The 27,949-nt window shown below is 37.6% G+C and overlaps 1 protein-coding gene across 3 annotated transcripts; it reads left to right on the forward strand.

Moving 5' to 3' along the window:
- The first annotated feature begins 4,219 nt into the window (after nt 1-4,219).
- On the forward strand, nt 4,220-27,667 carry KLHL12 (kelch like family member 12). Of its 3 annotated transcripts, none has more exons than XM_087720254.1 (12): nt 4,220-4,589; nt 5,078-5,315; nt 7,149-7,302; nt 12,438-12,655; nt 13,523-13,672; nt 15,706-15,820; nt 19,186-19,292; nt 20,273-20,468; nt 22,295-22,453; nt 23,662-23,760; nt 24,511-24,697; nt 25,966-27,667. In XM_087720254.1, the coding sequence occupies exons 2-12, from the start codon at nt 5,133-5,135 to the stop codon at nt 26,090-26,092; spliced, it is 1,695 nt and encodes a 564-aa protein (XP_087576380.1). In that variant the 5' UTR covers nt 4,220-4,589; nt 5,078-5,132; the 3' UTR covers nt 26,093-27,667. The 3 variants fall into 3 exon arrangements, with proteins under 3 accessions (XP_087576380.1, XP_087576381.1, XP_087576379.1); XM_087720255.1 differs by having other exon boundaries at nt 4,221-4,437; XM_087720253.1 differs by having other exon boundaries at nt 4,222-4,576.
- Nucleotides 27,668-27,949: the final 282 nt, after the last annotated feature.

Consider the following 27,949-nt stretch of genomic DNA (forward strand, 5'->3'; position numbering starts at 1 on the left):
TGATTTGAACATGTATACAACCAGTCTAAATGTTAAGTTATTGCTACATTTTTGTATTTGGATGTCCCCCTTAATTTAATTATCCCTCTCTCTATCATTCTCAAAGTATTTTGCTAGTTATGATGTTTAATTCTTATTTAAATATAGTCACTGGAAGCTTTTGACTGGACACTTTTTTAAAATTCAAACTTCATAGTTCTCTTTATTTCACAATGCAATTTATCAATAAAAAGTATATTAGATAAAATCTATATGCATTTAGACATAAAGCTAACATTAAATAATTCATTATATAAAAGGAGATTGTTTACAAAGACTATGCTTTTTTGAAATAAATTTGTGAGATGAAATATGGGAAGAACATTTTTTTTTTAAAATGAAGTACTACAGAAGGCATCAAGTTATACTTGTCAAATTATTTCTACTTATCTGGAGGGAGGGAGAAATCACCTTTATATATTTTCTTTTTTTTTAACCCACTTCCACGTTTCTGGGGTTGTTTTCCTTTACTTTTTATATTTTCCTTAGTTTGTTTTAGTTTTCATCTTTGTATTCCTAAACATTAAAAAAAAACTATTGCAAAGGAAATTTGTGAATAAATCTTTCAACGAACTCTATTTGACAGCTATGCAAAAAAAGGGGAAATGAGAGTAATTGAACAGAAAGTTATGGCTTACCTGTAAATTTATTGGTGGGAAGGAGATAATGTAATCCAAAACTTTTTGGATACTTTTTTACAAGCAATTTTTAAATTTAGTTTAAATTTAGAAGGATAAGATTCTTCATCGAACTCATCTGTTTATATTTAAAGAGCTTGCGACCATTTAGCCTTTTAATATTAATACTATTTGCTTATGTAGAAGTTAACAGATGAAAATATTCCAGAGAAATTTTCTGAAAGAGAGAGGAAATCAAATTGACTATATTATTTTGTTCTTTGTGTCTTCGTGTTAGACAAAAAGGGTATGTTAGATCATGTTGTTGCTTTTTTATAAATTCTGTGTCTCTCCCAAAGGAAACATACAAATATTAGTCAGGAGACAATTCTGCCATCTGCTGGGAAAAACATTCAGAACAGTTTACCTGTTTTATTAGACTTTATCAAATAAAACAAAAACCCCAGCTTAAAATTGTATCATTTATACAGAGCAAACAGCATATATAGATTAGATGGAAGAACTAAGCAAGCAATGTTATTAACATATGCAATTCTATATTTAACATTTCTGACCTCAGAACTAAATATTATCAGTAACTAATGTTGGAAAAAATGTCCATCTGGGTTCGATTCCAAGTGGAAAAAAAGACACTGGAAATATGGAGACTGCTTGGAAAGATGGTTTAATGATGGAAAGAACCACATGGTTTGAGATCCTGGGGGCGGGGGTGGAAGAGCACAAGGGTGAGAGAGGGAGAGAGACTTATACCCTCTGTTGAGCTTTGAACTTGCTTCCTGTTCTTGTTGTGGCAAGAAATGTATCCTGATTGGTTGTCAAACTCCCATGGGGCCATGCAGGGGTAACTTTGTGGGTTGTTTTGAGTCCCAAACGTGGTTGAATCTTGCTGGGTGATGGTAATGAGGGGGCTTTGGGCAATTCCTATTATGGCTTAATGGCTTTGTCATGGTTTGTATCTTGAATAAAGGCTAACCCTATCATCTTAGAGCTGAATGTCTTTTGTGTTGTAGATAAGGTGGCCCAGTCTTTCTGGGGCGATTAACAAAGGCGGGGGCTGAATTCTAAGAGTATGTTTCTCCATTTCTCACCCAGGGAGGTATAATATTCTGCCTTTTTAATATTTCCTAGAATATTTCATTCTTCTGGGAAAGGGGTGGGTGCTAACTTCCTACTGAGCTTCATGGTTGAAAGCTCTCTGGGAGCCACTGAAGGGATCCTTCTGCTGTCTCTCTCAATGACTTTCCATCAGAAAAAAAATAAGTCTCCCAGATCTGACCAATTTTAATCTTTTGTCAAAAACATGTGTGTTCCACTCACATGTTTTGAAAAAAGGAGGGATTGATTGTAGGGAGTTAAAACCCATCGCTCTGCTAGAAAAATGAAATATCCTAGGAAATATTGAAAAGGCAGAATATTATATTTCCCTGGATGTGAAAAGGGAGAAACATGTTTTAAAGAGAAAGTAGGTCCTTGCAGCTTCCTGCCCACCCCCTTTGTCAATGGGCCATTAAGATGCCCAAGCCAGTCCCTTTACATAATAAAGAGTTCTCCCCTTCAGCTCCAGAGTGATGGGATTAAGGCATGATTAGCCTTTACCCACTCACCACAAGGCATTTAAGAAATCAACCAAACCTGTATTCAAAATACAGCCTATAGAGTGGCCCTTGCATGGCTCCATGGGAGTCTGACAACCAAACAGAATACATTTCTTACACAGGAACAGGAAACAGAGAGGTGGGGCTGAACAGAGTATAAAAAGCCCAGCAAGCCCCTTCCTTGGCCCTTCTCTTCTTCTCCACCCAACATTGAAGCATGTGATCACTTTTTCTGTTCAGGACTCAAGCCATGTGGTCCTGTCCACCTTTAAACCATCTTTCCAAGCAGCCTCCATGTCTCCAGTGTCTTTTTCCCCACTTGGAGCCGAACCCAGAAGGACATTTCTTTCAACACTACACAAAAATATGATTCCAATTGCTTAATTCCATTATCATAGATTTATGAAATAAATTGAGGGAAATCGTATTGGAACAAAATGGTGTTTTAAAATTGTAGGGGGGGATAAATAACTTGCACTATGTTCATGATACTACTGTAATGACCTGGAAACTCAGGCAATGAAAGTGAAGGAGCACAGTGAAAAAATAGGGTTAAGATTAATGTATACAAGAAATATGATAAAGCCCAGCACCTAGCTAACTTCAATGTTTTGCTAGTTAAGTCTTAACTAGATTCTAGGATTTGGCTATCCCTTATAATGTATTTTATGTACATGAATATTCTGGTATAAAACTTGTGCTTCCTCACAAGGGTATTCATTAAAAAAACACTTTCATCTCCTACCAAGGGTAACTAAAGCAAACATAGAATTGAACATGCATTTTTCTTAAAAGAAGCAACCCAAGGAATTCCTACACTCCTGATCATGATGGCTGGGGAAGTATTTAACCTCTTCTTCCACACACAATATTTTCTTGTTAAGAATGTAGCCAGTTGCTACTGTTAACCCAACTGAACGATCATAAGCACACTTTGATGAGGAATAGGATGAGAATATTTCTCATCATTTCTTCTCGAGGCTCCTCTGTCTCTTTGAGTACTAAAGCCATGTCTAACCTTAGCCCAAGAGACAGATTGAAGGCACAGAAGATAGGCAATGATTAAGCTCCACACCTGGGTTCTACCATGTCATGCACCTGCCTATATTCTCTAGCCTTCCTCTAGCACCTGAGCAGTTAGTAATGCTTTTCCAGGCAGCACCTGATGCTTCACAGTTAATCCTCAATGAAAGGGAAGCAAAGCAAAAATATTTCTTCCAATTGCTTTGATTTGTGTCGCATTAAAATAGTAAGAAAAGCATCATGTACCAGCTTTTCTAGAAGAGGCCTCAGCCAGTGCTAGTGCAAAGTGCTTACAGCCTGCACAAAATTTGACCAGACACGTTTAGTTGCATCCTTAGATGCCCTTTTCTGTTATCATCCACTTTCGATGTATTTAGTTTGTAACTTGTGGTTGTTTTTCTGTACTTCCCAATGTTTATCCCCAAAGGGAATAACGTGATGGGTTTATGTCAAAATATTATACGCCCTATACGACTAGAATAGTTTTTACTAGTCCAGGCAGTCACAGGGAATCAATAACTGAATCGAATATTAACCCCCCCTCACCCCAAATCTTTATTTCCATCATTTGTTTAGCGCGCCTCTGCTGTGCCCCCCCCCCGAGCTATTTAAGCAGTGTGATAAAGCAAAGCAAAATATTAAAAGCCGAGGAAGAAGAAAAAAGAGCACCCCCCTCCCCCTCGCAAGGCCTGAACTGAACTGAACTGAACTGAACTGAACGGAGGAGGCGGGAGACGACAATAGAAGCTGTTTCGTTGCTTAGCAACCAAGGCGAAACAAATTCACTCTGCAGCCCTCCCTTTCTCGGGCCGCAGCTCTTTGCACATGGGTGCAAACAGAAATCAGCCTTTTTTGGTCTCTGCCTCGGCGCGAGCGGTGACGCAATCGGCCCGCGCCTAATGTGAAAGAGGAAGGCGACGTGTGAGGCTGAGGAAGTGGGAGTTTTTCCCCTCATGAAAATGTTATGGTGGTGAATTTGGGTAGGGGGGGGGGGGGAGAGAGAGAGAGATGTTTCGCCGGAGGTTCTTTTCCCTGCTCGGCTCAATAGAAGAGGGCTCCTGTTTTGACTGCTATGGCTTAAAAGAGCTCACCGGTCCCCGGCAGGGCTCTGCAGATAAGTAAAAGCATCAGAAACGGAGCAGGTGAATCCTCTGCCCTGGCTTGCAGTCTCTTTCTACAAAAATCGGTGCTAATTAGGGTTTGCGGAAGGCGTCCTTCCCTCTCCGTAGTTATATATGAATATACAATTACATCGCAGCGTTCCCAGGTTGGAGAATAAAGGTATTGTCTTCCGGTGGGTAGTGAGATCCGTATTGGCAAAATTATTTGCACCGGTGGCTAAATCTGTCGGTTGACATAAAGATGGTTGGGTTGGGACAGAAGCATCCTTTCCTTAATTTGGGTCTTTGTATTTGTATCCAAGCTGGAATGTCCCTGGTGTTCTCCAGCAGGAGCTCAAGTGGAAGCTTCAATTGTGAATGAATTTCTTCTTGTTGTATTAGCCGGAAAAGTTTATATTTATAATGCGGATATGGCTTTGTTTTTCATTTACAAAACGTCAAGTAAAGCTTATGCTCTAGGAAGGCATATTTGCTGAAGTACTTTCAAGTGTATGTTGAAGGTTGCAATCTTGAAAATGAAAAATAGACTACCAAATTTGAAGTGTATAAAATACCCAACCTTTCTTTTAGAGTAAAACAAAGCAAACTCAGTACACATTTGTAGTACTTTGTTAACGGACTTGTAGCTGTCCACACTTTAAAAAAAAACTTTTCTTCACAGGTTATTCATACTCTGAATCTGTCTTCTCAACACTCTTGTTGGCTGGGCTAAGACTATGGCTCCTAAAGATATAATGACTAATTCACATGCCAAGTCCATTCTTAATGCGATGAACTCTTTGCGAAAGAGTAACACACTATGTGATGTGACCCTGCGTGTGGAACAAAAAGACTTTCCAGCTCATCGTATTGTATTAGCTGCTTGCAGTGACTACTTCTGTGCTATGTTCACAAGTGAGGTAGGTAAGATAAACATCAAACATTTTGGGGAATTTTTTTCCATGTGAGTAACATGTGCCAGAGACTTAACACTTAAAAATATCACTGCAATTTAAGTATAAACCTTCCTGGAAATAATACTCATTGCATTCTTTGAGATTTACCCAGTACATGTGCATAGAATTGTATTGTACAGCTGCAGTTCTGTGTATAATCTGGAAGTAAGGCAATGGGATTTGCTTTTAAACAGATGTACATGTCTGTAGGCTGTGGGTGTGGGTATTCTTATACAGAGGTTAAAATCGGCAACAAAAATATATAACTCGAACATTATCTTAGTCATGTTTTTTAGAATTGAATGTTGCCCAGTAACTTTGAATTGTTACAGTGTAATAATCATAACAATTGACAACATAACAATGTAATGAATAGGTAACTATGTTTCTTCTTCCTACAATTTAATTATATATATATTTGGGCATATTTCAACTTGTATAAAGGTTAATATGAAGTTCAATATTAAACCTTGGACCCATTTCGTTTGAGCATAAATTAGAAGGCCAACTTCATGGGTTTTGCACAACGATGTATCTTCTTTAGTGGCTTTTCTCCTATAGGGTTATAAAGAATAAGTCTTTTAGGGTATTTGAGAATTTCAAGTCTGTATCTTGTTTTTTCATAATATCTTTCCCCTTTCACATTTTATATACTTTTTTGTATGTATAGTATAACATATATAATCAAATAATATGTGAGTATTTGATAGCAATACATTTGAATTAGAAGATCTTTAACTTACACTCTTATGTGATGCTTTGGTAACCACAATTCTAACATATATTTGAAATCTATAAGCAAATAATTTAAAAAAGTATTTATGTTATACTATGGTTATATTTTAGTTAAGGGACACAGTGGTTCAGTGGCTAAGACGCTGACCTTGTCGATGAGAAAGGTTGGCAGTTCGGCAGTTCCAATCCCTAGTGCCGCGTAACAGAGTGAGTTCCCGTTACTTGTCCCAGCTTCTGCCAACCTAGCAGTTCGAAAGCATGTAAAAATGCAAGTAGAAAAAATAGGAACCACCTTTGGTGGAAAGGTAGCATTCCGTGCGCCTTCAACGTTTAGTCATGCCAGCCACATGACCACGGAGATGTCTTTGGAGAGCACTGGCTCTTCAGCTTTGAAACGGAGATGACCCCTAAAGTCAGGAACGACTAGCACATATGTGAGAGGAAAACCTTTACCTTTATATATTCTAAACTTATAAGACAAAGGTCTGTTGAAGTACTATTAAAAAAAGATTGAAATGAATAAAAGTTAAATTATTTTCTAAAAAGCAAAATGTTTGATACTATATATTATTTCTCCAGGAATGTTATACTGCTTGAAATTGTTATAAATTCATGCTTGTAAATTAACACTTAGTGAATTAATATTTCCGAATGTGTCTGTAGGTGACCTGAAACAAAACTATGAATGCTACTTATCTAGACCAGAAATAGTACGGATACCAACAATAAATATATTTTATTTCAATAAATTATATTTTGTAGACTAGTAACTTTTTTTTACAGAAGGAAGATTTTGTTGTAATGTATATATAAAAGAGAAGTTGATATGGTGAATGAAATAGCTTAAGCTCCTGGGAAAAAGCACTAAGATATTTGTGTCTTTGTTATAGTCTTTCAAGGGTGCACTTTTAATGATAATTATTTTTATAGTACATGTAAAGTTTGAATAAATGCTTATTTCCTCTTACCCATACTTATATTTTCCAAATTAGTTTCCATAACCCAGTAAAGATCATTAATACAAATCCTTGTAATTAAACATACTTTACTTGTAATTTGTAGCTTTCAGAGAAAGATAAACCCTATGTGGATATCCAAGGGCTAACAGCCTCAACTATGGAAATACTGCTGGATTTTGTATATACAGAGACTGTCCATGTGACGGTAGAAAATGTTCAGGAGTTACTCCCTGCAGCCTGTCTACTTCAGCTGAAAGGTAATGCCAGAAACAAGTTGTATAAAGCAGGAATCAAGGATTAGTTGCATTGTCCAGACGCCTTCAATGTACAAAAATGAACAGAACTTTACAAATATACTGAAGTTAGTAAATTAAAGATGTATTAAAATAACATATAGACCTTGCTTACCGACCATTCATTCAGCAACTTCTCAAAGTTGCAATAGCACTAAATGAGTGGTATTTATGACTGATTCTGAAAGTTCCAGCTTCTCCATTTGCTTAATTCTGAATGCTGAATATTTTGAATGGCCATTTAATAGTTTTCAAATAATTGATGATGTGTCCTAGTACAATCAATATGTGATTTTTCATTCTAGAAGTGTTTAAAATGTCAAAAAATATGGCAGCGGAGTCTAAATTCAGACTATAAATATTGATCATAACCATACTTATATCAGTAGTTTTATAAGCTGGAATTAAGTGACATTTATGTCAAATACAGCTTATTGAATTTATAAAAAGAAGTATTTATGACTCATAATGGCCACTAGTTTTACCCTGATTGAAATAATAAAAACACCGCTTCAACCCAGTCTCAATGTCAAGGCTGCCTCCTTCAGTAACCAAGAAAGAAAACTCCCAACTCCATTGTTTGTGGAATTCACTCCAATTTTACTGATACAGGATTTATGATTTTCACAATGGGAAACGGACCCACATATTTCGGGCCCAGCTTCTTCGATTTCTGGGTAATCTGCAGAAACTTGGTGTACAAAAACACCCTATCACCAACTTTGTACTCTTGGCTTGGCCCTTTTTTTATCCACCTGTTTTTTGTGAGCTTGGTGAGCCATGTCTAAAGCTTTGCGGGTCATGGGCCAAAACTGCCGAAGTTGATTACTCCATTTGGATAAGGATAAAGTTTGCGGTTTTTCTTGAGGCAATTCAGGAATCAGCACAAAGTCCTAACCAAACACAACTTTAAAAGGGGTCATTCCTGTACTGCTGAGCACTGAATTATAGTACGCCACCTCCACGTAAAAGTTCAGCCCAATTATCCTGTTGATAATTGATAAAACACCGAAGGTACTGCTCCAGAACTGAGTTAGCCCCATTAGTCTGTGGATTGTGGGCGGAGCTTAGTCCCTGGGCGGAGCCAATCAATTTCAGGAACTCTTTCCAAAAGTGGGAGGTGAATTGGACCCCCCCCCCTGTCTGAAATAATGCCTTCAGGCACTCCATGCATCCTATATATAGGTAAAATAAACAATTTAGCCAACAACTTCACTGATGGGATTTTGGAACAAGGCACAAAATGGACCTGCTTGGAGAACAGATCGGTGATTACCCAAATAACGGTATTTCCAAGACTTTCTGCAACTCGACAACAAAATCCATCGATATCTCCTTCCACGGGGCCCCAGGGCAGGCAACACTTTGAAGGAGACCTCAGGGCTTCCCTGGTGGTCTTTTCGTGGCCACACAGACGGGACATTTGGCTATGTAGGACTCAATGTCTTTTTTCAAGGAAAGCCATCAAAATTGCCTTTTAATCAAATGCAGAGTTTTTACAAATCCAAAATGGCCCGCTATTCTCGAATCATGGGCCCGTTGAAGAATAACAGGTTTCAGGCTGGCAGGAACATACAATTTAGCTTCTACCCAAGCAAGTCCATCTTTCATGGTACATTCATCAAAATATGTTTTCAACCAGTTATAGGACCCAAGACCTTCCTTAAGTTTGTCCATCAAGTCAGTGGTCACATCCAAGTTTACTGAGCCCTGGCTCCTATTAACCATTGGGGCAGCCAGATTCTTAGCTTGGATGACTGGATGAACCACGGTAGGCCTGGAACTATTGTACTGGGGAAGCCTGGACAAGGCATCAGCTATAAAGTTCTTCCCTCCCAGGATGTATTTGAGGGTAAAGTTGAAATGGTTGAAATGCTGTGCCCAGTGTACTTGTTTAGGTGAGAGCTTACATGGGGTCTTCAATGCTTCCAAGTTTTTATGATCAGTCCATACTTCAAAAGGGCGTTTCGCTCCCTCTAGGAAATGTCGCCAGGTCATCAAGGCCCATCTGACAGCGAAAGCTTCCTTCTCCCATATGGCTCATCTCCTTTCAGTTTCTGTAAGTTTACGTGTGGTGTAAGCGCAAGGTTGTAATTTCCCCTCTGCCTTTGTTTGGAGTAATACTGCCCCCACTGCCATGTCACTGGCATCAGCCTGAACCACGAATGGTGCATCCATGTCTGGGTGTTTCAAAACAGGCTCTGCTGCGAAAAGTCACTTTAATTTCTCGAAAGCTGCATGACATTCCATAGACCAGTTCAGAGGCTTATGTGTATTAGGTTTAACTTCCCCCTTTGATTTTAGGAGATTTGTAATTGGCAGTGCGATGCTAGCAAACGAGGGGATAAATTGGTGATAGAAATTTGCAAATCCCAAAAAAGTTTGTAGTTGCTTGTGGGTGCGAGGAGCTGCCCGCTCATTGATGGCCTGGACTTTTGCCGGGTCCATTTCGATACCCTTGTGGGAGGACGGTATCCCAAATAATCGATCTTCTCCTGGTGAAATTCACATTTAGACAATTTGCCATAAAGTTCAGTGGCCCGGAGTTTTTTGAGGACCGAGCGCACCAAAGTCACGTGTTCCTCATGTGTTTCCATGTAGATAAGGATGTCATCAAGGTAGACTAACATGCCCTTATACAGGTGCTCATGCAAAAGTTCATTTATTAATTGCACAAAAACTGCTGGTGCCCCCTGCAGTCCAAATGGAAGTACTCTAAACTGGAAACATCCTAAAGGGCAGTTGAAAGCAGTTTTCCACTTATCTCCCTCTTTGATTCTGACCTTGTAGTAGGCTTCCCTTAGGTCCAATTTTGTGAAAATTTTCCCTTTGCCCAACTGGGCTAACATATCCTTCATGAGTGGCAGGAGGTACATGTTTTCCACGCAAATGGCATTAAGATTTTTATAGTTAACGCACAAACGAAAAGAGCCATCTTTCTTTTCTCTGAACAATACAGGTATGGCTACTCATGGTCTAGCCGGTTGTATAAACCCCCTTTTAAAATTTTTGTCGATGAACTTTCATAATTCCTCCATTTCACATGGGGTCATTGAGTAAATTTGAGGCTTAGGGAGTTTTTCCCCTGGGAGGATCTCAATGCTGCAGTCCGTAGCGCGGTGGGGGGTAGTTTATCGGAAGCCCTTTCACTGAAAACCTTCCTGAGGAGGTCTTTGGGGATTTTTTCTTCCCCCTCAACTTTTTTCTTGCGCTGCTGCATCTAGGTTTAGTTCAGTCTTGGCTATGTGGGAGATCCTCCCCTTCTCCTCTGGGGGTTTAGCAGAACGGACGCATAACCACCCTTTCCTCCAGTTCATGTATGGGTTCCATTTCCATAGCCAGGGTAATCCCAGTATGAGGGGCTGATCCATCCCAGGCGCAACGATGAAACTCAAGGTTTCTTGGTGATCCCCCATCCAAATTTCTATTGGTCCCGTTACAAAATGAGCAGGGGCTCCTCCAGCCACCAACCCGTCTAATTCGCAAAAGGCAATTGATACTTTCAAAGTCTCAGTCTTAACCCCATTTTCTCCACCATTTCTGGGCTAATTACATAATGGGTGCATCCAGAATCTAAGAGGGCCAGCATTTTCCCTTGGGCTCCAGTAGAGGGCACTTTAGCTTCTACTAGAATGGTCCTGGGGCCCGATCGGGGACTTACCAAGTGGTCGTCATCAGAGTCAGTTTCACTTTCTTCTGAAGGAAAGGAGGGTTCTTCCTCCTCCTGGCTGAGAGGGAAATCCTCAACAGCTTCCACCCCTTTCAAGGCGGTCTCCTTTCATTTCGCTGTCTGTCTGTCTAGTTTCTTCTCTCCAGCAACGGTGGGTTTTGGGCCAATTTTTGAGTAGCAGCTCGCTGCTCAGTGCCCCTCCTTCCCACATCGGAAACAAGCAGTAGATCGGGACTTGCTTGCAGCATCCCTTTCCTTCCCTCGGAGCTCCTTTGGGGGTGGGTGGGAGAGGGATTTTTGCCTTTATCACTGCTTCCCCGGTATTTATTCCTGGCTAGGTTGATTTCAACATCTGCTGCCATCTCATACCAGCATTGCAGGTTGTGTGGGGTCCCTCTATTCACACAGCTCTGGTATATTATCTTTGTTCAGACCATTCATAAAACTGTCCGTTAAAGCTTCCTCTGACCACTCCCGCATATGTACAGACAACTCACAAAATTCTTGGATGTACTCAGCCACTGGATTTCTTCCCTGAGTAAGAGACTTCTCTTACTAGTTCTCGCCTTATGCTCGGCTAGAGGGTCATCAAAATGCTTCCTCAGGGTGGCCATAAACACATTGTAATTCCTCAGCATGGAGGGAGTCATCATTATGCAAAGTGACCATACACGCTGCCATTTTGTTCTCCAGTGCCATGGTAACAGCTCTCACCTTGGCTTCCTTGTTAGAGAAATCCTCCTCATACTGTTGCATGTAACCTGGACCAGGAAAAATCCCAGCTCTTTGGGGTCTCCTCCAAATTTCACGCCAAGGGGAGGAACTTTTGGCATTCGGCGCCTACGGGGGACCCCTCCCCCCTTGGAGGGGCTTGGACGGCTGCATATCAAACAATTACCCAACCCCCTCCCTCTAACGACCCCCATCCCAGTATCCAATCTGCAACTCCCTAAGGTGTCATGTGGGTTGCATCTCCAGACAGCATCATCATGTTGGTATGCAGGACGGTTGGCCTTGACCAGGTCCAAACATCGACCATCAGTATGCGCAGAAAATGGTGAGAAGAAAAATCCCTTTGGCATATCACCTCCAGTACCTTTTATTCCCATCCCAAATACCATGCCCCCACCCTCCCCGTTTCTATGGCAGCCGATAGCAAGTAAGCAAAGCAAAGGCTGACACTCTAAGCAAAGATTAATCATTTCCTTTAGATGTATCTTTTGTAAAAAAGCAACATCAACTTGTAAAGATATAAATTTTCTTGACCATACTTGAAACCCAATATAACATTACACTTGTCTATGTTGCTGTTCAATAGAAATAAATATTGTACCTTTTCACTTTTAATTTAAATTTGATTCCCTGGTAATTTTTCAGAATTATGATTTAACCAGTCAAAAGTGTCAACCATTATTTTATTTTCTTGTAGGAGTAAAGCAGGCTTGCTGTGAATTTCTGGAAAGCCAGTTGGATCCTTCTAATTGTTTGGGTATTCGTGATTTTGCTGAAACGCATAATTGTGTTGATTTAATGCTGGCAGCAGAGGTTTTTAGTCAGAAGCATTTTCCAGATGTAGTACAACATGAAGAGTTTATCCTCCTCAGTCAAGAAGAAGTGGAAAAACTCATAAAGTGCGATGAAATTCAGGTAGGAACTCATCCGTTACTGCAATTTAAGGCAAATAATATTTAATTCTAACATGTGATGAATGCATTTGTCAATCATGTATTTGTCGAGCTGTATAAACAGGATTTTTGTATTACTTTGAGAATATAAAATACATTTAAGCAGCTTTTTCAATGCAGTGTGATAAGGTTGTTTGCACACTAGCCATTCTTTCCTTTTCATGTTAATGTATTTGTCTAATGGAAAACATCGGAGGCTCTTGTTTTTTATTATTTATTTTTATCTCCTTTATTATTTTTATATATAACTCAAAGTGGTGAACGTACTTAATATTCCTTCCTTCTCCTATTTTCCCCAACCCAATTTCACCCAACCAGCCTTCATGCCTAAGATAGGACTAGAACTTGCAATCTCCTGGTTTCTAGCTTCATGCCTTAATCATCAGGGCAAACTGGCTAAAAGTCCTATTTGAATGCTTCAGTGTTTTTAAAAAATGAACATTTGTGAAACTATTTTTATTATTTCTTCTGGGGCTGCCAACAAGAACTGCCCTCCCTTTAGAGCGGACCAAAAAAAAAACCCAGAAAAAGCCTTAAATCCAATGATTATAGTAGGAACTGAGTCCTCTACCTTTAATCATATGATGTTGGAATTACATGTCACATGTTCACCCTTTTTATTTGTGACAGTCATAAGACAAAGCTACAGATTTTTGTTGGTAGACAGATACTTGTAATATATGATTGAGTTTTTTCTAGCAATCATAATTTGCTAAGCAGTTTTCCCACAGTACAAATGCAACCTCTGTTTGGGCTGCCAGGGGGCTATCTTGAATCATAGCCAACTCTTTTTGCAAAAGTCTGAGGAATTTTGCTTCTTTTCTTACAGGTTGCTTCTGAAGAGCCTGTCTTTGAAGCAGTTATTAATTGGGTGAAGCACTCAAAAAAGGAACGGGAAGCCTCTTTACCAGAGCTTTTGCAATACGTGCGCATGCCACTTCTAACCCCACGCTATATCACCGATGTCATAGATACTGAGGTTGGTCCAGGTTCTTTATTACTGAAATGGTTAATACAGTTCTGGTGGGCAAGTTGTGCTTTTCCAAATGTTATTACAGTTCAAAGTATGTCTAATTAATTAAACTTGTCTAGAGAACTGCAGTTTAATATTATGATCATAGTTAGGGAAGACGTCCATTATAGTAATACTATGTCTGAGTGTATCCATTATTAGTAATATCACTATTGTACTACAACATTTATTCACTTTGGGATATTTTCTGCTTTTCATTGTTCATTGAGGAATGTCAGTGTTAACTTAGCAGATATAAGGCATTTGTTTCAGCACTGAAAGGAATATTCATGATTTTAAATTCACCTGCAGTGAATACAAATCAATACATTTGCAAAGGCCCCTTCAGACTAATAAAAAATCAGTCTCTGGGTGTCCATTTAAAAAATCTGAAGTCAGTTCACCACATATAAGAATATAAGATGAACCATGTAGGATCAGGCCAGTAGTTCATCTAATAATATGAATACCAGTCAATTTTGATATATTTAGGGTAGTCACAGTTATGGAGAGAAGGGTGATACTCTTCTTCCACTGTTGCTTCATAGCAGCTGGTATTTAAAGCACGGTATGTTGTCTGTGATTCTTAAAATAAAAAGAGCTAATTGGAATAGTAGAATCTAAGACTCTGCAGTGCAGTGCTTCAGATTCCATTCCAAAAAGATGCTTCAGAGCACACGTACATCTGACCTGCAACTTACTAAAGCAGCTACATGCCTTTGCAGATCAGATGGTTGACAGGAAGAAGACTCTTCAGTTTTAATGAAACACAGGCAGGTTCTGCATTTGTGCTTCCCTGCTTCTCTGCAATACATTTATGGAATTGGATCCAACAAAAGGGAGGGTCACTTTTCTATGAATGTGACTGGTCCCTTTTTAAATTGTTTATCACAATAATCATCAACATATCTGTTTCCAGCAAATTCTGCAATTAATAAGCATTCATTCCTGTTCACATGCCAAAATAGAGAAACTTCAAACTGCCTTTTAGTATCTGGAGAGTCCTTGGTGCTATCTGAGCTTAGTTGTTTGAAGACATTTCATTACCCAATTTAAGTAACATCATCGATGCTAGAAAGTGGTGTAAACCCCTGCTTACTGGCTGGTGGAAAAGATGTGTTCTGGTGTTTTATTTCCTTCTTAGCTTTTTTGTTGTCTTTTTCTGAATGGTGTGTAAATGTTTATCTCTGTGTCTGTTGATGGCTCATTTGTCTGAATACCAAGCTTCCAGGAATTCCCTTGCATTTTATGAATTTTGTATTTATATTACAGCATAGCATGTACATACAAAAGGAATTAAATTTACACCAGAATGCATATTTTGTTATGCATCCCCTCCCCCATGGATTCCTGAATTTAGCATATTTTTATCCGTTCAGGTTTCAATGGATGCTACTATGTTCTAACACCGAGGGGGGAGGGAGGCTTTCTCTCCATGTTTTTCATACCATGTGCAATTTATATTGGTCAGGGATTACTTGCCTTGGCTCCATATTGAAGAAACCTCAGATACCATTTCTTTGGGAAAGCTATTGCAGTTTCTCAGATATTTTGATTGCTTTTTTTCCAATTTTGCTATATCATTTTTCAAGTGAACTGAAAGCAGATCAAACAGAAACAAATCAGGGCTTCTCTTAAATACACTGAGAGTAAAAGTGACTTTACCTTATGTTTTTGGTACTGCATCTGTCCTTCAAAGATGTCTTTCACCCAAGTGGTTTGATCAGGATTAATACTTGTGGTACAGATGATTCATTAGTGTAAAAGAAATAGTCTAAAACTCAGCAATTTTATAGTGGCATAATTGTTTAGCTTTAGAATGGGTTTCTTCTGCTACCGCAACACAAATTTGTATATGTCTAATTATTCCTTTTAAAAATATTTTTTTAATATAAATACAAATGTTCTTTTTTTGTTGTTTTCATAAGGAAGTGTATCTCTGTGATATTACAAACCTGTATATATTGTAAAAATTATATAATCTTGTTATAATTCTCCAGCCTTTTATCCGATGTAGTTTACAGTGCAGAGACCTTGTAGATGAAGCTAAAAAGTTTCATTTAAGACCTGAACTCCGGAGCCAAATGCAGGGCCCCAGAACCCGAGCACGTCTAGGTAAGTGGCAAAAGATTTAAATCAACATTTAAGAAGAAGGAAATATGTTCCATTCTTGTGTTTATTTTATTTTGTCAATTGCCAGGTTTAGGCTTAACAGATTCATAGTGTTAACACTGCTGCAAAAGATACTGGGCTTGATAAGTATAAGTTATATATATCAGCACAAATACAACATATATATGTGTGTGTGTGTGTGTGTGTGTGTGTGTATGTGTATATATATATATATGTATGTATATGTGTGTATATATATATATATATATATATATATATATATATATATATATATATATATATATATATATATATATATATAATTCAGAGCTACTGTATGTGTCTTATATGAATGAAAAATGCTAAGCAAAATTAGATGTTCTGTGTTTGAATAAAAAAAACCTGCTACTCTCAAAATGTAGAATTGTATTCTTCTGATTCAAGTGAATTAAATAATTATTGAAAACAAGTAATTAACCTCTTTTGAGAGTCAATTTGGTCTAGTGGTAAAAGCACCAGACTAGAAAGCAGGAGACCATGAGTGAAGTCCCACCTTAGCCATGAAAGCCATCTAGTTGACTTTGGACCACTCTTAGCTCAACCCACCTCACTTTGTTGTTGTTGTGAGGAAAATTGGAGGAATGTGTTGGATATGTTTGCTATGTTGAGTTATTTGTAAGAATAAAGGCAGGATACAAATTAAATAATTATAAAATATATATAATCAGAAATATTTTATGTTTCCATGTGAATAGCAATTCTTCAAAATGCTGAAATAGTTAAAGTTTTGAAGAGATCACTTGTTGAAATAATTTGAGTTTCAAACAGGACAATTCCCATTTGCTCCATAAAAATAAATGCAAAACATAATCTAAATAATTTGTTAGTAATTAAAATATAGGGAAAGCAATGTTTTAAGCACAATGTATTTAATTTATAAACCTTCATAGGGTGAAATCACCATGTACCTTCAAGCCCAAAACACAGATGTTTGAAGAAAAATGATACAAGTGAAGCTTTTGTGCTTAGTCATCAGTATGCTGTGTCTGTCTAGTTCAAATGGATGGATAGATGATTAGCCTTGCCTAATTTTAGGTGCTGTAGATCAGCGGTCCTCAACCTTTCTGGCAGGGGAGAGAGTGGGTGGTTTCCTGCACACACACTGCTTTTATAAATGCAACTGTGAGCTCATTCCCACGTACCCACCACTTCTGCAGCCCAGTTCCCAATGGGCTGTGGCCTGCCAATGGACTGCAGACATGGGGTTGGGACCCATACTGTAGATGTAAGAACTGTTAATGAAATACCTATTTGGTATACTACCTGGAAGAAATTACAGTGGTTATTACTGAAATATAATGTGGCCTCAAACTTGAAACAATTAACTGAATACAATAGAATGAGCTCACCAAAAGCAAGTATAGAACATAGGTAGGAAGCAAATGCATAGCTGCAGAATAAAAAGTCAGATTGTCAGAAAATGACTCACAATTATGTGGCTCATGTTAGCAAGAATAATTAGGATAGTTTTTGAAAAGAAAGAGAAGGATAATTTGTTTCATGAACAAGCATGGCAGTTGAATTGCCTTTCAACTCAGTATTCAATGATACCTTGATTTTTGTTGATATTGATATTAAAGAAGGGAAAATCAGCTATTAACATTTAAAATACATTATTGTTAATATGTTATTATCTATTGAACATATAAATGAAATGCATTGCTATATTCTAGTGTTTAATTATATTTGTTATAACAGGGATTAATATGCTTAACAATTCCATAGAGTATAGCTTTCAAGCAGAAAGTAAGGGGAGGAGTGGAAAATCTGAACAAAATTGTTCAGTGAAGTAGTAAAGCTTTCATGGTGAAGATTTTTAAGAAGACAGGAGGAGATTTCAATGTTAATATAAAGGTAGTTCATTACTCAACTACATAGTTCTTAAATGTTTAGGAGTATGTGTTGATTATTTTTTGCTTGCTAATGTTTATATGCTGCTTCTGATTCCAGACAGCTTACAGCATATCAGATAAAATCATAAAATCAATCTGTAGTAAATAACTACTAAAAATAATAAAGCTGCCATCAAACAAGTCTATGCGGTTTCTTGTAAAACTTATTTTTGGGTTAAGATTGCAACCAGAACTGCTAGAATTGCTGTTGCTAAGCAGTCTGGTCATCTGACAATCATATTGCTTAGCAACAGAAATTCTGGTCCCACTTGCCATCATAACCTGAGGACTGCCTGTCTCAGTTGGCAAATCTGTAAAGCAGCTGTTCCCAGTTAACAGAGGCCTTTGAAGTTTAACTTTGCTCTTGCTCTTGGGTTTATTGTTATTTTAGTAGACAGATAGCAGGTCAAATTAGTTGGGTAAACAGAGTCGGAGAAGTTTATAAATTGTGGACCTATTTTACAAGGCGTGGGGGAGGGAATCTACTATTGTTGAAATACATTTATCAGTATTCAACTAGGGGAGACAATTTATGTGTGTGTTTTTTATGTACTCTTTTTCCTTTTCTTGTTTAGTTTTGCTTTGTTTTGCTTTGGTTTTTTTTTTCTTAGTTTGTATTTTAACTTTGGTAATTCAAAAAATTATACAAAATAAAAGCAGCTGAGCTGTTCCTTTTCCCAGAACTGCATAGCAGCTGCAAAAAGCAATCATGTATATATCCTAGAAACCTTTAAGCAGTTGCAGATTGTTATTACGTGATTATTTACTCAGCTAAAGTGCTGAACAGCCCTAGTATAAAATACTCTGATAACTTTATGCTACATATTTTAATTTTAGATGTTTTGTCCCACCTTTATTATTTTTATAAATAACTCATATATAATACTCCTTCCTCCTCCTGTTTTCTCCACAATAACAGCCACAAATAGGGGACTAATCTAAGGTCACCCAGCTACTTTTCATGACTAAAGTGGGACTAGAACTCTCGGTTTCCTGGTTTCTATGCCAGGATCTTATTTCCTTCAGGAAAAAAGTATTGAATATGGTAGAGAATTTGTACTTCTTTATGTAGAATGTTATATTCTTTGCATTTATCCTGCTTGGTTGCAGTCTTCACTTGTTTCATACTGCTGTAACATAGCTTGCATACAAAACTTTCAGTGTATAATTCAACAGTGAGGGTGATTTTTCAGCTTGCTTTTCCCTGGCCTTGATTACAGATAAGAGTAAGTGAGTAGTCCAAGTTCATCCAAAAGGTTTCGTGCCTAAGGGAAATCCTAAATCTTCCCAATTCTAGTCCAGTTGCTGGGGTAGTATATCACACTGGCTTTCAGTTTATTTAAAAGTTTATTTTTATGCCATTTTTATTTGTAAAGTTTACTGATGTGTAACGTTATGGTGGTCTCTTTCATTTAGGTGCCAATGAAGTTCTCTTAGTAATTGGGGGTTTTGGAAGTCAACAGTCTCCCATTGATGTGGTGGAGAAATATGACCCCAAAACACAAGAATGGAGCTTCCTACCAGTATGTAATTATCTGCATCATATATGTTTAAAACAACACCATGCTGTTTACATACATGAAATATTAGGTTCCACTGTGGGGCATTGTAAGATTCCTAGAGCATTCTTTTAAAACAAAAGCAAAATTTGTTTGGCATGATGAAGTTTAGTGCAAAGGAGCATCAGGTAAAGAATGTTTTCTTTGCCCAGTGCTGCTAATTTCACAACATTTTTTCTCTAGTTGATTTCCACCAGTAGTATTTGAATAGGTTAAAAATTGGTCAGAGGGAGACCTTTATGGGTTTTTTAGAAATCTCCATGTAAGAATGGGTATAAAACTGGAACACCCTATTTGTGAACAGTAGAAGATAACTGTTGCTTCCTGTCTATACTCCTCAGGGAAGTAACACAGTAGTAGTCTACTATGTGAATGGATTGTAATACAGATAGATGCAGACAAGAATTGATTCAAGCTCAGACCGTTGTTAGCTGTCATCTCAGTATTTGTTAATGGAATGACAGTGTTAAGCAAACCACCTTCTCACATTTCTAAAATTTGCTTCCAGAACGATTTAAGGATTACTGAGAAAACCATATTGTATATAAGATTGCTAAATCAAGATTTAAGAATATTCCAAATGAAATATCACTTTCTTATATTTTCAAAGTACATAGAAGACATTTTCCTGTTTTTTGGTAACACATGTCTTCTCTCTGAATTAAAATTCTCCAGAATTCATTGCGGTCCATAGGGACCAGGTTTATCTTATGCTGAGAAAAACACAATTGTGTTGCATTTTGAAGAGGCAAGCATGGGAAATTGAGTACTATTGTTGCAGATGAACTGGACACCTACAAATAAACCCTGTTACATTAGTCCAGGTTGATACAGTTTACATTCTTTCTCCCTGATCTTGCATTCTAGCACTAGAAAATTGCTAGTGCCAATTTCTTTTTAGATACAAAAATTTGATTCTGTTTTCTTTCTTTTAACTTACATAGAGCATCAGCCGCAAAAGACGCTATGTTGCTACAGTTTCCTTGCATGACCGGATATATGTAATAGGTGGCTATGATGGTCGTTCACGTCTGAGTTCTGTGGAATGCTTAGATTATACATCTGATGAAGATAGCATTTGGTACTCTGTGGCGCCAATGAATGTTCGACGGGGTCTAGCAGGGGCCACATCTCTAGGAGGTATGTATTGAAAAAAAACCAACTAATGATTATTCTTGGAGAAAAATCTACATGTGGGAAATAAGTATTAATGAAGGGGTCTTTGGTGCTCTCTGAGCTTGGTTGTTTTCTTACAGACTGTTCATTATCCAAACTAGGTAACATCTTAATCAGTGCTAGTAAGGAGTTGGGGTTTGCTCTCAATTTATATTCTGGTGGCTTGTGCTGTCAGTGTTGATGGGAGTGGTCTTGATAGTTCTTTGGTTGGGCTGTTCACTGTTAACTTGTTTGGAAGTTCCTTAATTGGAGTATTGTTTACTTCCTGATTGTTGGGTTGATGTTAATCTATGTTCATCTGACTGTTGATTAGCGGTGCGGAGCGTTTTGATATTTTTCTTTCCTTTTTGGCTTGTTGTTTCTTTTGCACAGTACTAGATGTTGTTTATGTCTATGTATCTATTGATTGCCAATTTATCTGAGTGCCAGGTTAGCAGAAATTCTCTAGGATTGTCAGAGTTTCCTAGCTGAAACTATGGTTAAATCTGTCCACATGTTGTGAAATTAAAGAGTTTTTACCATGTCTTCTAACTGCTAGTCTTACATACTGGCTATTGCTGTCTTTATACTATATGCTGTAGATGACTCCCATTTTTTCTTCTGAGGTTGCTGGAACTTTTGCTTTACTTAGGATGTTTTGGAGGGCTTTAGTTGACATGTGCTATGTTGATTCTATGTGGCTGTAGTAGACTGTTGGTATTTTCTGAGATGTTTTTGATGTATGGAATTATTCTTTTTATGGCTTGAGTTGGTTGTGCTATATTGGATTGAGTGATCAGGCACTTTATGATGAAGTTACATGAATATTCATTTTGTGGAAGATGTTGTATAGATGATCTGTTTCCTTTTTCTGCTATTCAGGGTTTCTGCAGTATGCTTGTGATTCTTTAAATAGAGTTCTTATACAGCTTCTCTTGTAGGAGTTGGATATTAATATTACCAACAATAATAATTAACCAAAGTAATAACCCAACCTCCCACAAGAGAATACATACATTGCAGAAATGGGGGATGAAAAATGTCTGTATAGATTCCTCTGTTTTCCATATGTTCGGAGGAGCATATACCTATATTTGACTTGTGCATAATTTTTTAAAGGATTCAGTTACACATGAAAAGAGCAAGTCTAAGTTCATTTTGAATGAGAGATTGAATAAATGAAAGTTTGACTTCAAAATCTTCATGTTCAGTATCTTTTATCATATATGAGTCTTTTTATCATTTTCTTTTAAATCATTTTCAAAATGCATACACCTCTGTCTATTTATCTTAAATGTCCTAAATATACCTTTTGCCTTTTGCTGCAATTTTCAATTTGTATACCCTAAAGATATTAGGAGAACCAATCACTTGTGTATATAATATTTGGTCTTCCTGATTTAGGGGGTTAATTAGTTTAATACAGAGATTTGAACAGAGTAACCCACAAACATTGCTAATTTTTTCCCTCCAGAGACAGAAATCTTAGGGTTTATACACTCCAAAATTTATCCCAGCCCCAACTACTTTTGCATATGATTCTTAATATGGCAGAGAAATTTTTTAGCTTGATTTCTAAGCCAAGGGAAAATACAGATTCCTGATATAATATTTACTCCCTTTGGTAGTTCACACTTGCGTTTATCATTTGTACTTGTGTTTATTTATAAATTTCTATATTTCACTTAAAATACTGTGGGGTGCTTTGGAAATAAAGTAAAATTATAATACATATAATAAGAAAATTGTATAAAATTGTGATAAAGAAAAACCTTTCTCTTGAAATAACTGACTTGTTTGTTATATTATAGATATGATCTATGTTTCTGGAGGTTTTGATGGAAGCAGACGCCATACCAGTATGGAAAGATATGATCCAAATATTGATCAGTGGAGTATGTTGGGAGATATGCAGACAGCTCGTGAAGGTGCAGGACTGGTTGTGGCGAATAATATTATCTACTGCCTTGGTATGTAAACCCCCTCCTATTTGAATGTCCTAGTATTAAAAGTGTTCATCAAACATCAAGCATCAAACAAAATCTACCATCCACAGATTTTATTATATATAACCTTTCTTCCACAAGTATGCCTAGATACTGTAAATTGGCACTACAGCTGCCAGAATGTCCAGGCAATTAGAATAGTTATGCAACAAAGTATAACACTATACATGCGCTGAGGTGGCGCAGTGGTTAAATGCAGCACTGCAGGCTACTTCAGCTGACTGCAGTTCTGCAGTTCGGCTCTTCAAATCTCACCGGCTCAGGGTTGACTCAGCCTTCCATCCTTCCGAGGTGGGTAAAATGAGGACCCGGATTGTTGTTGGGGGCAATAAGCTGACTCTGTAAACCACTTAGAGAGGGCTGAAAGCCCTATGAAGCGGTATATAAGTCTAACTGCTATTGCTACTATTCACTATACAGTATTTATCCTAGGCTGGCATTTGTAAATCAAATCATAGACCAGTATAAAGAAGGGGGTATGATTGTTAGCTATAAAAGATATGTAATTGAAAACTAAAAGTATATATAAAGAGCAAGACTCTAAAATAAGGAATAGAAGCATTAAATGGATATAGGAGAATATAAAGGGTTAATAGGTGGGAAACTATATCAAATTACAAAGTTAATATTGTAGACAAGGTGCTGCTTAAATCTAGTTTATAGTGCAAGCAATCATCCAATGAATTTTGAATGCTGCTGCACAGAACCAAAAACATTGTATATTGTAAGGGTTGGTATCTGAAAACAACAGGATGGTATAAAATTGTCTTGGGTGCCTTGGATATTTATTTAATAGTGGTAAGATAAGACTAGTGCCACTGGGGAGGCATATGCTCTGTACTTCTGTGCCTCCAGCATCAAGGGGCATTGTCTCTCCAGGCAAGGAATCTTCCTATATCAGCCTTCAACATGATGATATCATATCAGAGTAAAGGCCCTTTTGTGTTTAGGACTGATATTTGTAGAATTTCTTTTTTCAGCATCCAAATAATATAGGTGAGTACATTAGGATCTCTATATAATATTGTTGCATATCAATGTGACTACAATTCTGTGTTTCCTTCTCTCCCCGCCCCCCTGGATCTTTTTTTCTGTTTTTTCTGGGTTTTCTTTATTCCAAGTCTGAATATAAATCAGACATTTATTTTACTTTCTCTTGTGTATGCATTTAGGTGGTTATGATGGGCTAAACATCTTAAATTCTGTGGAGCGATATGATCCCCATACAGGTCATTGGACAAATGTGACTCCAATGGCTACTAAACGCTCAGGTAAGATTTCTGATTGGGTTAGGGAATTATGGAATAAAATCTAAATGCTTTCTAGAGGGAATAAATTAAATAAGAGAAAGAAATAAAATAAAAGTCAAAATCTTTCTGTAAAATGTATGCAGCACTTTACTGAAATCCTGTCAGACACATTTAGTAGATAGTATCTGTTGAGCAGAAATATTTTCCTCAGGCAGGCTTCTGAAAACGTTAAAAAATACATTCAACTATGGAGGTAGCATTTGCCAAGCTTACCAGTGATCAGCTCTTTCCAAAATTTGCTCTAAATCATCATATTAGAGCAATCTTTACCCTTTACCACTTATTGTTTCTCACTCTATTATGTTTAACAGACATTTTAAATCTAAACTTCCTTGATGCCCTGAAACAACATAACATCTTCATCACAAATTAATTTACCATTAATTTAAACTTTCAGTAGTAATCATGAATATAAAAAACAGTTGTTAAAAATGAAGGCATATGCAGTTATTACTAGATTTTTATTCTGCTTTTTATTATATAGCTCAGGGCAGCAAACAAAACTTTGTAGTCCTGATTCCTTTTTTTCCCACAACAACAACCCTGTGAGGTGGGTTAGGCTATGAGAATAACTTCCGCAAAGTCACCTAGTTGACTTTTATGCACAAGGATAGAAGTTAGCATGTCTTATGCAGTCTCCTATAATCCCCTAATGTCTAACAGAAGAAATCCATCTATTTTGCTATAATATTTCATTACTTCTCTTTGCAGGAGCTGGAGTAGCCTTGCTGAATGACCACATCTATGTGGTTGGAGGGTTTGATGGAACATCACATCTCTCTTCTGTGGAAGCTTATAACATTCGTACAGACTCTTGGACAACAGTAACAAGCATGACAACACCCCGCTGTTACGTGGGGGCAACAGTGCTCCGTGGAAGGCTTTATGCCATAGCTGGGTAAGTAGATGGTGCTTATAGAACTAACATTTATGAACCTTAAATGTTCTAGGTACCCCTGACACTTGCTTTGTTTTATGGAATTATAGGCTACATATTCTATATCTCTCCAGATATCGTTAATTTTGGGTATAATTAGATACTGTGTGCATACATGAGCTGTTATCCTGAGCCAAGGTGGCACAGTGGTTAGGGTGCTGTACTGCAGGCCACTTCAGCTGACTGTTATCTGCAGTTCAGCGGTTCTAATCTCACCGGCTCAAGGTTGACTCAGCCTTCCATCCTTCCGAGGTGGGTGAAATGAGGACCCAGACTGTGGGGACAATATGCTGACTCTGTAACCGCTTAGAGAGGGCTGAAAGCCCTATGAAGCAGTATATAAGTCTAACTGCTATTGCTATTGCTATTCAAATCCTTTAAAGCTTTGATGGTAGCTGTGCTATATCACAGGCCAATCACATTGCTGCAGTTTGCTTGTATATGTCTTGCTCCAAGTTACTTAGATCACAGGGTTCCACCTGAAGTGAAACCCCTGGAGGGGACCATTTTGGGGGAATTCGGATGTAAGTTTGAAACCAAAAGATTAAAAATAAGACTGTTTTATGTCTATATCATGTTGACAGAACCAACAGCTTACTGACGTATATTAGATGACAGTGCATTCTGATTGCATTGCCAGAGTATATATTAATAAAATGCACGTCCTTATCCCAAATTTCTTATAAAAATGAAAATTGGCCTATTGTACAGCAATAGTATGAGTAAAAGTAGATAAGAGTCCTGGACTTACGATCATGATTGAGCCCAAAATTTATGTTGCTAAGTGAGACATTTGTTAAATGAGTTTTGCCTCATTTTACGACCTTTATGGCCACAGTTGTTAAGTGAATCACTGCAGTTGTTAAACTAGTAACACGGTTAAGTGAATCTGACTTCTCCATTGACTTTGCTTGTCAGAGGGTCGCAAAAGGAGATCACTGTCATAAATATGAACCAGTTGCCAAGCGTCTGAATTTTGATCACAGGGATGCTGCAACGGTTGTAAGTGTGAAAAACGGTCAGTGATGTAACTTTGAGTGGTCACTAAATGAACTGTTGCAAGTCGAGGATTATCTGTATAGCAAGCTTTGCCTTGTGCTAATTTCTGAATAGCTTTAAAATGCTCTTAGAAAAGCTTTATTTTCCTCTGACAAAGGTATTCTGCTAGTTCTGACTCCAAGAATCTGGACCTCAGCAAGATTTCATCTGTAAATCTCTATTGTATACAGGTATGATGGAAACTCACTCCTGAGCAGTATTGAATGCTATGATCCTATCATTGACAACTGGGAAGTGGTGACATCACTAGGAACCCAGCGTTGTGATGCTGGTGTTTGTGTACTACGGGAGAAGTGATTTTAGCAAAGGCTTGGGAGAGAACAGTTCCATGGAACAATTACCAGAAAAAGCATTGCCTGACTTGGAATTATTGATCCTGTAGCTGTGAATTAAGTCACTTTTAATATCTGGACTATGCTGCAAATTATCAACAAATCTACTGATTCTGGTTTGAAGAAAAACCCAGACACAATGCACTTTGACTTGACAATGGATGAACTGCATGCTTATGTAGACTAACTCTGTAAAAAATGAATCATCAGAGCTGCAAGAATGTTTGCCTGCTGAATATCTAAAATTAAGTCGGTCATCTCAGTTTGTCTCTGATCATCAGCACATACTCTCATTGAGCTTTGACCACATCCAAAGTTCAGTTTGTTCCTGAATATTTTCATATACCAAATATGCTGATGAACATCATATGAGCAGACCAAACTTTTTGGGGATATTTTTTTCAGATTCTGCACCAACTTGTCCATGTCCTGGAAAGCAGCCAGGAACCTATTGATCTATAAAAATGAAAGATTATGTATGTCGGTATACGAATTTGACATATATGCAATACATAAGGTGGGGCAAGCAGCAGACATAGAGGAAAATTACCTGCTGGGATATGCAGTCATGTCTGTTGGGAAGAACAACAGGCAAGCAAGCAAGCAGGCAGCACTAGATCTTTAAATATTTTTAAAAAACCAGAGACTAGAAACAATAAGCACTAGAGAAAAAAATATGTGCTAGTGCTTAAGCAACAACCAGGTTTATGTTTACATTTGCCTTCTAAGCTACAAACTCTTGCCAGTAGCAGAACAATGAAGGATGTCCTTGGCATCTTGAGTGCAGCAGTTATTTATAAATATGCTTTTGAAGAAAATCTCTATCTAAGGTACTTTTTAGGGACTGGATATGCCCACACACCACGAGTTATCACTTCAAATCATAAGAGACTCCCAAAGTTACAGTGGTCACTTTCAAGTTGCACTGCAAATAAGGTTGAAATATGATGCCTATAAAGGGATTGCAGTGTATGTGTCCAGAATGAATGTCAGTACACATTTTGCATTTCAGTTTTGTTCTGTATTTCTTAAGCTTTCAGCCAGAAAGGCTAACCTCCTTCATATCCACTAAGGATTTTTGAATAATCATCTCCAAAGTGAGCCGGAACTGTTGACTTGCTCAAGCCGTTCCTCTATGGTGGCACGTAAGATTCCCAGCTCCCTATTTCCTTAATATGCCCCTGATATATAATGCAGCTTGTATTAGATATGTGAAGACAAGTCACTTTGCTGGTTGAAATACAACCCTGTGGATAATACTCTTCCATCCCTCAATTATGTGCTGTGGCTTTCAGTGTGACCTTGGCATTTTCTCCCATGAAACTACTGAGGCTTTGTGTGTGTGTGTGTTATCCAATCAGAAACCAAGGGATGAATGTATTTATTTTCTTGTGTGTGGGTGACTTCTTGCTTTGGGAATGGGGGTACAATAGACTAATTATGCACTTTCAAATAACATTGATTTAAAAACCCTGACCTATCACACTAGTGTTTGATTCCTTTCATATGTATTTTCTAATAAAATGATGGCTGGTTCAAATATTTGATATATCCATATAGGTTGGTTATACTTGCACTATTTATTAAGTACTGTGTTAGTTTCTAGGTGTCACTGATTTTTAAAAAGGCCAAATGTAATGTTGCCCAAGAGCATATTATCTATAACTCTTTGAAGGCTTACCTAGGTTTCAAATGCAGCTATGATTATAAAGTAGGGATTTTAAATTTTCCTGGATTTGTATTTTATTTCATTAAGAGACAATACTTTAATCATGTTGCCATTTTTTAAAAAGATAACTGAAACCATTATCACCCTCATTAA

The sequence above is a fragment of the Thamnophis sirtalis genome, unplaced genomic scaffold (genome assembly GCF_051295495.1).
Source record: "Thamnophis sirtalis isolate CommonGarterSnake01/CBP01778 unplaced genomic scaffold, rThaSir2_p1.2 scaffold_7, whole genome shotgun sequence".
Taxonomy (NCBI): Eukaryota; Metazoa; Chordata; class Lepidosauria; order Squamata; family Natricidae; genus Thamnophis; species Thamnophis sirtalis.

What these genes read in the sequence shown, in the direction of transcription:
- KLHL12 (XM_087720254.1), top strand. Translation starts at nt 5,133, where the DNA reads ATGGCTCCTAAAGATATAATGACTAATTCACATGCCAAGTCCATTCTT. An exon ending in CTGTCTACTTCAGCTGAAAG is followed by an intron (nt 7,303 to 12,437) that starts GTAATGCCAGAA and finishes ATTTTCTTGTAG; the next exon opens with GAGTAAAGCAGGCTTGCTGT. An exon ending in TAAAGTGCGATGAAATTCAG is followed by an intron (nt 12,656 to 13,522) that starts GTAGGAACTCAT and finishes CTTTTCTTACAG; the next exon opens with GTTGCTTCTGAAGAGCCTGT.